The 14,395-nt window shown below is 39.3% G+C and overlaps 1 protein-coding gene across 7 annotated transcripts in view; it reads left to right on the top strand.

Moving 5' to 3' along the window:
- Positions 1–14,395, top strand: part of KCNIP4 (potassium voltage-gated channel interacting protein 4) — a 1,198,945-nt gene that overhangs the window by 957,294 nt on the left and 227,256 nt on the right. Inside the window, exon 1 of one of the 7 annotated variants that reach the window (XM_060299205.1) lies at positions 9,952–10,152. The exons of 5 other annotated variants lie outside the window; for them this stretch is intronic. Coding sequence is in view for 1 of the 2 variants with exons in the window: in XM_060299200.1 (XP_060155183.1) it covers positions 10,323–10,434 (112 nt within the window). In the remaining variant the exon portion in view is untranslated. Of the gene's footprint in view, positions 1–9,951; positions 10,153–10,246; positions 10,435–14,395 lie in introns of those variants that run through there. One more of the 7 variants, XM_060299200.1, reaches the window with a different exon arrangement.

Below are 14,395 nucleotides of genomic sequence, written 5' to 3'. Positions count from 1 at the left end.
CTTGGGTTAAGATAATTAATTCAGCTTGTTGTGCTGGCTTTGTTTTTGGTAAATAAGAGCTTTCAATTATGTCCACATATCCAGCTCAGTAATGTCCCTGCTCATCCTTTAAGGAGGACCCATCTGTAAATCAAATTAGATCCTCATTATCAATAGGAATTTCTTGTAAGTCATTCCTAGGAGCAAGAAGATAATCTGTTAATAAAATGCAGTCCTGGTTGTTTTCTTACTGTGGTGCTGGAAGCAAACTGAGTAGAGGACATAAATAGTTAAAGGAGACCACACTACTATCTTTTCAGTAGCCTTGTATTAAGAGAGCAATTGCTGAAATAGCCTTCATACATGGTGGAAGTCCTTTTGCTACCTAGTCTAACTTCGTTTTGGAGCATAAAAGCAAGTCATCTATAAGCAGTTTTGTAAAAGCATCAGAGTAAGACAATGACTACCTATAAATTACAAAAGACTTAAAAAGCATGGTTAAAGACCTGATTACATTGCAATTGTTGAGGAAATTCAGCTATTTCTGTGACATACATTTTAAGATAATAGCTAAAATTATGACTGACGACATACCAGGACATTTCAAATTTTAGAAACTTCATATAATTTCTAGAACATATATATTAATAACATTCACTCATACAATAAAACCTAAGAAGGTTTATCACTACTCATTTGACAATGATTCCCATGTAATTTAACCTACCAAATAAGCCTAATTAGTTTAATATCTCCCTTTGAGCTGTTTTAGGGCTCTCTGAAGCATCCAAAAGTTAGCTAGAGGTCAAAAGAACTTCATTTAGAATTTGACTTGAGGAAGTTTGTCAAAGATATCAAAAGGTTTTAAACGCTTGGTGAAGTAGGATCGTAAGTCACTGTGAAACACTACTTATTCACTTAATCAAGGTGACAATAAAATATTCTAAGACAAATACAGAAAGTTACAAGAGACTACTTAAGAGGTAAAGAAGCTTTACAGTCAGTTGTCAAAAACAACAGATCAATATTTCAAGAAAACTTTGTCCTCTTAGCAGAGAAAAACACAAATTCTAGTTTTCCACCATTTTACATATAATATTAAAATTCATTCACTCAAATTCAACTTAATTACACACAAAACTCTTTTCTCAGGGTTCCTTTTCCACAAACCTTCCACAGATTTTTATATTCATATGTTTGTCCCTTCTTTCGTTTTCCATTTAGAAATAACCAGCTTCTGGACAAAATCACTTTCTTTTTCCTTAACAAAATATCTCAATAACAACATATATCCTACTTTACATATACAGTCCTTTTTAAAAATTAATTTCTAGGAACATATGACACTTTATTGTATAATATTGCAATAAAGCACAAAATATATTTACTTATAGTCTCAAATATATTTAGTATCATTGTAATAAGAGGTCAAAAATAGGTAAACATAAACTTCTTTAGCAATTAATGTTTCAGTATTTTATCTTATTTAAAAATGATCTAGAATTCAATGAATTTCCATCATTTAACTTAATTCAGTGAAACATTAAAGTTTCAAGTTACCAAAAATTGGGAGAAGCTTAGGTAGGCATATCATAACATAAGTATTCTTTTTTTTTTTTAACATCTTTATTGGGATATAATTGCTTTACAATGGTGCGTTAGTTTCTGCTTTATAACAAAGTGAATCAGTTATACATTTACATATGTTCCCATATCTCTTCCCTCTTGCATCTCCCTCCCTCCCACCCTCCCTATCCCACCCCTCCAGGCAGTCACAAAGCACCGAGCTGATCTCCCTGTGCTGTGCGGCTGCTTCCCACTAGCTATCTGCCTTACATTTGGTAGAATATATATGTCCATGCCTCTCTCTCGCTTTGTCACAGCTCACCCTTCCCCCTCCCCATATCCTCAAGTCCATTGTCTAGTAGGTCTGTGTCTTTATTCCTGTCTTACCCCTAGGTTCTTTATGACATTTTTTTTCTTAAATTCCATATATATGTGTTAGCATACGGTATTTGTCTTTTTCTTTCTGACTTACTTCACTCTGTATGACAGACTCTAGGTCTATCCACCTCATTACAAATAGCTCAATTTCGTTTCTTTTTATGGCTGAGTAATATTCCATTGTATATATGTGCCACATCTTCTTTGTCCATTCATCCGATGATGGGCACTTAGGTTGTTTCCATCTCCGGGCTATTGTAAATAGAGCTGCAATGAATATTTTGGTACATGCCTCTTTTTGAATTACATAAGTATTCTTAAAGAGTTCACCCAAAAAACTTTTTTTTTTCCATTTATCTCTATTTCGTTATTTAGGAAAATATCATCATACCAAGTTAATTTTCTTGTTGACAAATTTTGTAACAGAGATAACATGAGCTTATTGACTTTCAGTAAACCTAAGTACAATAAAAGTATTATACTTAATATTGATGACTCTAAATATGTCTAAAGACATATCTGTATTAATTAAACTAGCAACTTAAACTTGTTTTTATTCATTAAAGATTAATCCTAGATCACGTGGTCCTTTAAATTTTGGGACTAGCTTATGTTACATTTAGAAATATTTGATTTGTAAGTGCTTACTTTCAAATCAATTAAATAGAGCTCTTTTACAAATTTATTTTGATAATACCATTCAGAGATAGAGATATCATATTTATAATGTACACGCAGGCATATATACATCCAGATAGACACAGACAGAAATCTCATAGTTTTCCTGCTTGCATTTTAAAAAATCTCTTTTCCTTTTTTTTTTTTTCTTAGTTTTGGGTTCTCCTAACTGAGCCAAGGCCTTAGTCTCAGGTGATGCTGGCTATGTTTACATTTCAAGGACATGATAAGAGTTATAACTTCAAGCTTTCTCCTAGGAATACTTTTATTCTCTTAGGGTCAGAATTTTGAAAAGATGTTTTATCAAGTTAGTTTCTCTAACTGAGTATATTTAAAAAAAACAGTTTTGGAATGTCAAAAGCACCCCATCCTAGTGATTTGGGGGCAAGATGAGTATTGACTTTGTACCCATTGTATGTGAAGCCAGCTGGAGTTCCAGTCTGTGGCTGTGCATCCAGGAGCTGGTAGGCTTTAGAAGCACAATCTCCAACCCCCTTTTTTGTTTCATTTTACTATAAAGTACAAATCTTTCCAATTTTTAAGCCACATGTTTTAAAAAGTTGAGCCAACACAGTTGACTCGAATGGTCCTTCTGCTTTCTCTGCCTAAGGACTTTCCTATAGTACCCTTCCACTTAAGAAATGTATCGGTACCTCCGGTAAGATTCCAAGTCTTAACATTTTAACAGCTTGGGCAAAACTCAGGACTGTCACTTTTTAAAATCTATGAGGGCTGGATATCAGGAGAACTCACCAAAGCACTAGGAGAATGCTGGGAAGCCAGAGGGGCTCAAGGGGCCTGTGCTGATACTGAGTGCCTGTCCAAAGGAGAACACACGGAACCTCGGGTGAGCTTCTCTGATACCCTGTCGACTATGCCAAGCAATGCAGATGGAAAGTCAATAACCAATCTGTGACTAAGATTAAGAAAGAGTTTTATTCCAGCTAAGCTGAAGGCTATAGGCCATGAGACAGTCTCTCAGCTCTGAGAAATGCTCCATTGAAGCATGGTTTTTAGCATAGTCTTATACCTTGCTAGAAAAAAGAACATCAAGCCTGGCAGGGGGTTATTCTTTCAAAAGTTCATCAGAGAAGTATAGTTACAGATTAGCACATACATAGTGGGGCAGCATGATCCTGGTGTCTGGGAAGGAGACAATGAGTATGAATATCAGCATCACAGGAAGAAAGGCAATGATCTATATCTTACAAGTGAGCAGCAATCTTTACCTCAGGATAATGAAATCTTTAATGAGTAAAGCAGAAGCAGATGTACAATGTATGTTTGATAGGTCATCAATCAGGCCCTCTGCACTCACGTAGTTCACATAAATTTCAAGTTGGACCACACAAAGCCAAAATCACTTCCCCTATGTTTCAGTATAAGAAAATTTAAGTTTTTGCATTTCAGTGTCCTCAACTATCGAATGGAGTTAATATTACTTATCCTACCTGGACGTTGTAAGGATTCAGTGAGATAGTTTATGTAATGCACACTGTATACTGTTTGTCACATAGCAGGGGCTCAAAATTATTTGGATCCTAATTTTAAGGTAATAAAGAAAGGATAATCATATTATTATCCTTGATCATCATTGTCCTAAAGCCAGCCCATTGTAGTGATAAGTGGCTGTCACCTTTTATAGAAAGAGAACATGAAAAGGGTTTTGACATGAGTGACAAAGTTGTATGTCCTATTAAATTGGTGAACCCAGGAACCCACTCAGGTTAGGCCAGAAAGGCCAGGAAAAGGAAACTAAAGCAGGCAAAAAAAAAAAAAAAAAATCACAGGGGAAGATTAGATTCTTATAAAAGTTTTCTTGTTGCATTTCCAAGTAGTCTGACAATTGTTTATATGAAGATTACATACTCCACATACTTTGATCATAAGGTACATGAGGGGCTTCCCTGGTGGTGCAGTGGTTGAGAGTCTGCCTGCCGATGTAGAGGACACAGGTTCGTGCCCCGGTCCGGGAAGATCCCACATGCCGCGGAGCGGCTGGGCCCATGAGCCATGGCCGCTGAGCCTGCGCGTCCGGAGCCTGTGCTCCGCAGCGGGAGAGGCCACAACAGTGAGAGGCCCGCATACCGCAAAAAAAAAAAAAAAAAGGTACATGAGAACTCTTTTCAAAATACATTAGTGCAATATTGCTGGAATTCTTAAAGTGGAAGGTATTCTCCTACAAACAACTTACGGATTCAATGGGGCACTCAAACCAGGAGGCCGGTTGTTTAATGGGCAACCATATACATATTTTAAAGAAATGCATGCCAGGCGCATTTACTAACCTTTCACAATAAGCCCTGCGACTAAGTAAAATAGCTTGAGTCCTGTCATGTTTGAGTGAAAGTTTGTCTGGAGAACATTTAGGGATCTTTGCAAGTAATTGAGAAACCCCAAGATAGAGATATGTGATATACTAAGGGTAGAAGTAAGGGTTTGGGGTAGATTAGACAGCATTAGAAAGTGAGTAGCTTTCATCATTTTGGTGAGAAAATGTTAAAATTAGAAGAGACACTAAGGGTCATACAACAACCTTGTCCTCATTACTTGCCTCTTCCAGCAACTTTCCAGGACCATTTTTCTCTCCTGCTTAGGAGGCCTCAATCCAGCCACGCCACCATCGTGAATGCTGCCCTAGCGTGTGTGCATTTCTACTTCTGGGAAAGTCATTCCTCCTCTCCTCACTTATTTTTAAAGACCCAGATTAGTTTTTCTCTTCAATGGAACCTTCTCAGTGATGCCAACCACATTGATGTCTTGCTTCTCTTAATTCCTATTGACTGAGAGTAGAAGATTTTTCCTTTAGAACTTAATTTCTTTTTAACTTCTCAGTGTATCATCCTGGTTTCTCCTGTCATTAATAGCTCAGGCATCATGACATTCAAGCCAATTTTGTCCATTTACCAAGTCCTTTGACCTTGAATAAGTCATTTCTGCTCTCTGCACCTCATTTTTAAGCCCCTGTAAGATAAAAAGATTGGATGATTTGATCTCTAAATGATCTCTAAAAGTTGACACAAGTATAAATTAATAAGATTAAATTTAAATTTGACTTCACTAGTTCCTGTATGTATTGTCATTCTACCTATATTTTGGAGAGGAAATAGGTAGGTAGGTAAATCTATCCAACTTTAATATTTTTTCTCAACTTGGTGAAATTTCAAACTGAAGCTACAAAAAGAAGAGGAAGTGATCAATTTCCAGTTTCAGATAAATTAGCTCACTTGAGATTACTTAAAGGATCACAGTGGATTGCTGCAAGAAAATTGAAAGTCTACTCACTGATCCTCTCTTCCTCAGACCAGTTAATTGGCTTGGCCATGCCTCCTTGAGTACATTTTAAAGTTCATTTTCCCAAGAGTTCCTGGCGATTCTTCAGGGTCCCTTAGCAGAGCCCCAGTTAAAGAACCCTTCATCATGGTGTGGAGAGGCACCATGGTGTATAGAATCTGGCACCCAAGATGCCTAAATTCAAATCTCAACTCTGCCAAGTACTCTTTACAAGACCTCAGGCAAATCACTTCACCTTCCCCCCCCCCCCCCCCCCCGCAGGCTCAGCGGCCGTGGCTCATGGGCCCAGCTGCTCCGCGGCATGTGGGATCTTCCTGGACCGGGACACGAACCCGCGTCCCCGGCATCAGTAGGCGGACTCCCAACCACTGCGCCACCAAGGAAGCCCCACTTCACCTTTTAAAAGCCTGAACTTTCTCCTTGAAACCCAAGTAATAATATAAATCTCAGGGAATTATGAAAGTATTAAATTAGTTAATATGCTTAAAGATTTTAGAATAGTGCCTAACATTTATAAGTTCTCCATAAATGCTAGTGGCTATTAGTTTTAGAGTTAATCAGACATAAATCCTGAGTGCGCCCTTTATTGAATGTGACTTTGTGGAAATAATGTAATCTCAATAACCTTGGTTTTTATTTTTCTTTGAAATAGGAGTAACAATACCTAACTCTGGTTTGTAGTAAGATTAAATTAATTTATACATGTAAAGTATACGGTGCCTGGCTTAGAGTAAGTGAGCATGAAATGTTAGTTTATTCCTTTGGTATTCCTTTCCTATGGTGGGTATTCCTTACAACGTAAAGAAAGCGGTGAGCCTGGGAATGGGGAGAGAAAGCCAGAGCGTATTTTAATATAATAACCTGACTTGGGGCTAACAAATTATTACAACAAAATGATAGAGCCTAAGCTGGAGTTGTTGCTTTTTTTAAATAATATGCAGCCAACTATTCTTTCCCAAAATGCCCCTAGAGAGACACTCTTCTCCAGGTGTTTCCCATTTCCCTAGATTTCCAGATGAAGAATGAAACTCTTCAATGGTGTTATTACCTTACAGAATCCTAGGGGGCTGCATGTGAAAGAGCCCATTGTATTCTTTGAGAGCTAGAAGATGGATAGCTGGAGCCAACAGAAAGTGTTCTGAAAACCGAGTACAAATGTAGCTAAGGTAGATAGGAAAGGGATGGGCCTCCAAGACTCTCAGCTGGTGGATCCTACACTAGGAATGCCATTGTCCTGAAGGGAAATACTGCCTGGAATTAACAAAATCGTACCCATGGGGCTTTATGTGAATTTCAAGCAGGGCTGGGATTTCTTTCCTGGAAAATGGGATGTGGCAACTTTAAAATACTTTGCCTAACTCTATAATTCAAAAGATCAATTGACAAATATTTGCTGAAGTCTGCTGGAATGCATAAAGGGAGAAAATAAATTTGGGTATCAAAGGGATATTTTAATTCTGGCTCTATTACTTTCTAGCTGTGTGACATTGACTAAATCACTTAACCTCTCTGTACCTTAAGTTTTTTTAACTATAATATGGTATTGGCTAGGATTTAAAAATACAGTTATAGTTTGACCTAATTAATTTCTATAACTTCTTTTGACTTCCTATAGCTGTATGTTGGCAGGAATTTCAGAGAATGGTTACTTAAAACATTTATTTTCCCATCAACTGCTGAGAACTGTTTCCCCTTCACTAGCTTGGTGATGCAACTGAAAAGCAACATGTTTAGATGGTTAGATGGTTGGGCCGATTGATATAAAGATATCTCCCATAAGCGTATTATCCAAAATGAAAAGAGCCAACTTGATGACCTAAAGTTGTATGTACAAGTTATTTTCCTGGTACCCAGAGGAGAAAAATAGCCCTGTGGGCTGGGGTGTTCAAAAAGTCTTTATGGAGAAAAGACTGCAACTAGACTTTAGGGGCAGGGAGGAGTAGCAGGACCAGAGAAGAGCAAAGTCATTTCATCCATCTAGACCCAGCAGAGCCTCTAAAGAGTTGGCACTTCTATCATAATCCCACAACTACCCTGTGCTGAGCAAGGGAATACCAGGGGCTGGGCTCAGCTCTCCACGGTCTGTTAACTCTCATGTCAACCATGACAAGGAAGCAGCTGCATTCCTATCTCGGATTTAGAAAACTGAGACTCAGAGATGGAGAGGTTTCCCCCAGTTCACATGACAGAATCAGGATTTAACCGAAGCCTGCCTACCCTGAAGCTTGTGTATGATACAATATTTCCCATAATGATGAAAGCTACAATCACTGACGGTTACTTCCTCCGTGAAGTCTCCTTCCTGTTACCACCACCCACCTTTCCCCAGGTGGAGCTGACGTTCCCTTCTTGTGCTCGCACTGTACCGTCAAAGATATCTACTCAAGTGCTGGAACATTTATAGGTCACATTCAATTTCATGCCTGCCTCCGCCATTAGCCTGTAAGTCCCCAAAGGATAGGTTTGGACGCTGTTTCCCATTTTATCATTCATGTATCATCTATAGCTCATAGTAGCAGCTTAATAAATGTTAAAGAATAACTGAATGAATGAACGCTCCTCGCCTACCAAGCGCTGTGCCCACAGCTTTGGCAAGTTAACTTCTTTATGTTTCCGTTTCCTCACCTATAAAATGAAGATGACCGTAATCCCTGTCACATAGAGCTATGGGGATGAGTTAATGAGCTAATATTGATGAGCACATAGTAAATGCTCAGTAAATGTTAACTATTATTATGACCACTCTAAGTTGCCAGAGTCCCTTTAAATGGAGAACTTTTTTTTTTTTTTTTTTTTTTTTTTTGCGGTATGTGGGCCTCTAACTTTTGTGGCCTCTCCCGTTGCGGAGCACAAGCTCCGGACACACAGGCTCAACGGCCATGGCTCACGGGCCCAGCTGCTCTGCGGCATGTGGGATGTGGGATCTTCCCAGACCGGGGCACGAACCCGTGTCCCCTGCATCGGCAGGCAGACTCTCAACCACTGCGCCACCAGGGAAGCCCTAAATGGAGAACTTTAAATAAAGCATTGAAGGATCATAATCACAACTTCACAGAATAAGAACTGTTTTCAGAGTGGTTAAGTGTCTTGCAAAATAATCACAAAGCAAGAAAGTAGCAGAACCAGGAGATATCCCCTGGGGTCTAAGACATTACTCATAAGCCCTTATGTTTCATAGTGAGTTCCAGGGGCTAAAAATCCCTTCACATACAGAATCCCAGTTGATTCTTTTCACCACCACTCTTGGGCTGGGGTTCTGTGTCAAAACCACACTAAGCCAGTGTGGTTCTGACATAGCCCAGAATCCAGTGACCATTCCCACAAAGTTGCCTAGGCTGCTTGGTGTGGTTTGGAATAGACTACCCCTTGGGATCTTTCAGGACAGCAGGACTCATGCTTCCCTGATGGTAAGAATCACCTAGCTTCTAGTTTAAGAACACAAACTCCAGAATCCTCTGAATCAGACTCTCCACAAAAGATTGTTTTTAACAAGCCGAGTAATTTTTATCATTAGGGAAGGCTGTGAAACTTTGCTTTGAGACAGGCTAAAGCAAGAATTTAAGGACGATCGTAGCACTCACCTTCCAGGGGGCAGTTACTGAGCAGCAGTGTTCTTGCAAGGCACTGCTCTGCCCACCCCTCTACCCATGTTTGTAAATATAATGACTAAATCAATCTCCCTAATAATGCTCTCAATCATGTGTCAACGGGGACTAGAACAGGCCCAGTGTAGTGGCAAGTGGGCTGCGGTTTGGATGCCCCCGCTTGAAAAAAGCCATTGAATCATGGATATTTTGCCCCTGCACTTTTCTCCCGAGAAAAGCTGCCCATGGGCTTCCGCAGGGGCTTTTTTAAGGGGCTGTAGGCACCAGCCACCAAAATTGAATTTTTCCTAGCAGCCTGAGAGCGAGCGGGTTGAACTTGCTCCGCGAAGAGAGAGCAGTTGCTATGGCAAAAAGAGGACATTCGCAAGCTTACCAGGCTGCAAACTAGCGCGCAGACAGCTCTTCTCAGCACGGTGCTGCGTCGTCAGCGCGCGGAGCGCCGCTGTGCTCTCCAGGGCAAGTTCCCTGGGAGTGTCTCTTCTCGGCAGGGACACAGCAAACTCCCCGGTTCTCCAACAGATGTTTCCCTAGCAGCTCTGAAGTCCAAGTACTTGCTGGCTGCAGCGCAGAGTCCCAAGGCCGGCGCGCTGTGATTGAGGGACCCTACCAGGCAAATGCCAGCATCAGTATGAGAGCCTGGACTTCAGCCCAGGTCGGTCCTCACCCCGGGGGGCCGCTGCTTTGCCAGGTGCATCTTTGAGGAGCTGCTCACTTTCCCCCCTCGTGAGTCTTCGTTCCAAGCCAGATATTGCTCGGATTCTCTAATTAACTCCCTCCACTCCGAAGGGGTTCGGAGGCTGGGATGCTCTACCAGCTTGAAGGATGTTGACTCTCGAGTGGGAGTCGGAAGGACTGCAAACAGTGGGTATTGTTGTGATTATATGTGCATCTCTGAAGCTGCTTCATTTGCTGGGACTGATTGATTTTTCGGAAGGTAAAGTGGTCGCTCCCATTTGTGCCGTTGGTCAGGTCTGGTTCAGAAGTGGATACAGACGCTGCAGAAGTTGAGCAGGCTTAATACGCAAAGTAAAAGTTTTAAAATATGCATGCTTGACATGGAGCAGCCTAGCACTGGGCAGTTCATTTCTGTTTACCCGGATATTTGACATTGGAAAGGAAGGGGTATTGTGCCATTATCTTTCTATTTGAAACCTATTTGAGTTTAGGCTGATATTATGGGTTAAATATAGTTCCAAGGTGGGAAGTTAGGACTCTCTATTACGGGGTGATAATACAGGTTGCTGTTTTGGTTGTCAAGTTTCGTGTTGGCTACCACGCCGTAATGTCATTAGTAATTCCATCCTCTGGAGGAATATCCAGATTTGTGAGGGAACTATGTGGCTGCCTCATTAGTTAGGAGGTATGGGGGTGGAGCTGGGTTATTGATTATGATATAAAGTGAGTAAGCCTGTTTTTTTTTTCTTTCTGGGTAAGCTTTTGATTTAAAATTGAGTTAATGAAGGCTTAGCAAAAATGTGCTGTGAACTCTTAATTTGCAAAAGTGTTCCATTTGCATTTTCCAATGAAGCCACTTTGCTCATTTGTCTCTTGAGTGGGAACCCATATAAGCAAAGGACAGCATTGGTGCTACCAATAAATATTTTATCCATCTAATATAAGTTTTACTACCCAAATCAATTCTACTATACAACGATTGGGGAGTAAAAAAAGTTGATTAACTTCCATTTAATAGTTATATATATATATATATATATAGTTATATATATAGTTATATATATAGTTTTATATATACATATACAATCTTTCTACTGAAATAACATGCTTTGAATTATTTAAACCCTAATTATTTGATGTCAATTCTACACCCAGGCTCTTCGTTCTTCTCAAGTGAAAGAATGGAGTTCCTAAGGATATGATCTTTTACTGCTGAGTTATTTATGAATATTCACTTCTCACGTTATGTGCAATGGGGGAAGATGAGGAACATATTTAAGCCTGCCCATGCTTCTAATCTTTCTGACCAAGTTAAGGAGCTAAGACCTGATAGCTAAGATGACATCATCCCAAACTATATCCATCCGGTACACAGGTTGTTTCTGTTAATACGTTAATAATGGTCAATGTATGTTATCTTCAGAAAGTCCTTTTTTCTACAAGTGGGTTCATTAGGTTCTACTATTTAGACCTTATAAGAACAGAAAAAGTTCCATGCAATTTTCGTATCTTCTTTTAAGTATTCTCAATCTGTGACAAATTCTGCTCAGGCACACATAAGAATAATATTGTAATGGGATTAAATAAAACCTCAGAAAATAATTTCTGCTTTTTCTCATATTACACAGTAATTTTATTTAACCGTGGGAGTAATTTTATTTAACCTTACATTTTTTACTGGAAGGAAAACAATACAGAAACAAACTTTTCCAAGTGCTACACAACAATCTTGCATTATTTTGAGATTTCTGCCTCAGTGCACTCACTAGTGGTGACTTAACAAAATACAGATAAGATCATTTCAATTTCTATGATTGGAAAAATTTGCTTCTGTTTCATTCCTTCTCCATATTAGTTTTTGTTCTCTGGATTCAGTTGAGCCATAGCCCACAATTTTAGTGCACTATACTCAAGATGGCTTGGTTTCAGAACTAGATAAAGCAGGCTCTAAGGAAAACCATCATGGAGGGATTCGAGGAAGTCAACTTTCACAGCCCTATAAGATAGCGCACAGTTCTTTTATTGCCAGTGTTGGTAATGTAGACATTTAAAGTCAAAAGTCCCAAGTTTGCAAAAGCCCCCTGCAAATAACTCAGCTTTTATTCTTTAAGTGCTGTTTTATGTCACTTAAAGATTTTCTGACAGAACCTTCAAATTTGAGTTCCAACAATACAAAAAGTAGAATTGTAAACCTGACTCCTGCAAATAGAATCACAGAATTTTGAGCTAGTCTGAAACATCTTTCTTGGGATAGGTATCCGTATTCATACCCAAATAATAATATCCATGTCCATATATGAATCTTTATTTCTAAACACACACAGATATAGAGATGATGTACCTACACATTTAAGATATTGTGTAAAATGTCCAATAAGCTGGGCAAACTTTGGATTCAATATACAAGGCTTGGTTTTGCTAAAATAACAAAGATGCAGGTTATCACCATACATGAGGTATATTTCCTTGACAAGTAGAAAAAAAATGGGAAAAAAACCTTTTTTGTTCTGAAGTATATGTTAGAAAATACTGGTCTAGTCCAACTGTGTCAGTTTACATAGAAGACCACTGCAACCCAGAGATGTTGACTGATTTATCAGAAGGCAACACTAACTGGGAGCAGAGACAGAACCGAATCCAAGGACTGCTGAACCCTATACAGTGCTTTTCCTACTACAACACACTTTTCACTTATTTCTCTTTCCTAATATTGGGAAAGAGAATTAACGAAAACATTGGTGGGAAATTTCCTGAATTCCTGAATCTTGTACTGAACTGTCCACTAACACCCTATGAGATATCTGAGGGAAATGCATTCATAGGAAATAAGATTACACAATGGCTACACAACTTCCCAACCCAAGTATAGGACCCAAGCATGGCATGGAAGTGAGCTAAACCAGACTACTGACTTTAAAGGCAGGATTAGAACAGAAGCAAGCCAAATGGTTTCCTGAGCCCCTTTCCCTCGAAGACCTGCCCTGAATTTTGACCATCTGTGACATATTCAATGTCCATGAATGGCTAGCCCAAGTAGAATCCAACAATGAGACCCAATTAAATCATAAGAATTCTAGCCTAGGCCTCCTGTCTCTGTTTTCTCAGATTGGGGCACTCTCCAAGCAGAAACAGAACTTTTTGCTCACCAGTCAAGTGGAGATAGAAGAAAAAAAACCTTTACAGAGCAAGCCACAAAATATTAGATTATCAAATCCTTCATCTTTTCTACCTGCAAATGATAAAAAGGCCAAAAAGGGCTTTCCCAATGTAGATTGCCAAACATATAACTGCGATTGCACCACTTAGAAAAAATAGCGCAGAAAATGGCCAGAGAATTAGCCACTCTTTTTGGTGGAGAAGTAAAGATGAGGCCCAGAGCAGAACTATGAGCTTCTTTTAGGAAACATCAAACTTTAAACTGTCCTCAGGGCGCAATGATTCTTCACTGGTACCATTGAGGAGTATTTTCTCTAGTGTGACTCCGTGGATTGATTAACTTAGAGAGTAGTTCTGAGCCTATGTGAATGAGAGCTTCTGTATTAGTGTCAAGATAAAGCAGCGTTACTTTATTATTATCTACAATGGCTAGTGAGAATTAGCCATGAACAGGAAAAGGTAAAGAGAAACATTTCTGCTCCCACCTAAATTAGATTCTGATTTCAATAAAGCCCTACTTTAAAAAATAATTCTCTTTCAGTTAAAATTCAAGGTTTAGGGAGCAAAAGCAATTTGTAAAGAGGATTAAAATGACTAATGGGATTTTAATATAATGAGTTGAGGTTTTACATATATCCACTCATTAATAAAGGGAAGGAGGAGGAACACTCACAAGATTAATCTCATCATTTCACAGTGCTGCATGTAATATATAGCTTATTGGATTCTAAATGTGGGCAGGGCCTCTCTTAGGCATTGACTGAGTTGGTGGGAAGGGACAAGATGAACACTGAAGGAATGAACTCTCAGTAACCTTACATTCTAGAAAGGGAAACTAATTACCTAACAAGACAGGAGAAATAAGCTCTGGGCACAAACCCAAGAAATGGCCTGTAGAGGCACAAATGGAGTGGAACATTCTGGAAAGGGCTCAAGGGAAGGTTTCGTGGAGGAGAAAACCAGTTGTATAGGACTTAGAGTGTGAGAAGGAGTTCCCAGATGGGAGAATGGGGAAATAACATTCCAGGCTGAGCAAAGAGCTTGAATTGTGACCCTGAGCACTG

This window comes from Globicephala melas, chromosome 5 (assembly GCF_963455315.2).
Source record: "Globicephala melas chromosome 5, mGloMel1.2, whole genome shotgun sequence".
Lineage (NCBI taxonomy): Eukaryota > Metazoa > Chordata > Mammalia > Artiodactyla > Delphinidae > Globicephala > Globicephala melas.
The sequence above is the reverse complement of the archived record's forward strand: the minus strand, read 5'-3'. Positions and strand labels throughout refer to the sequence as shown.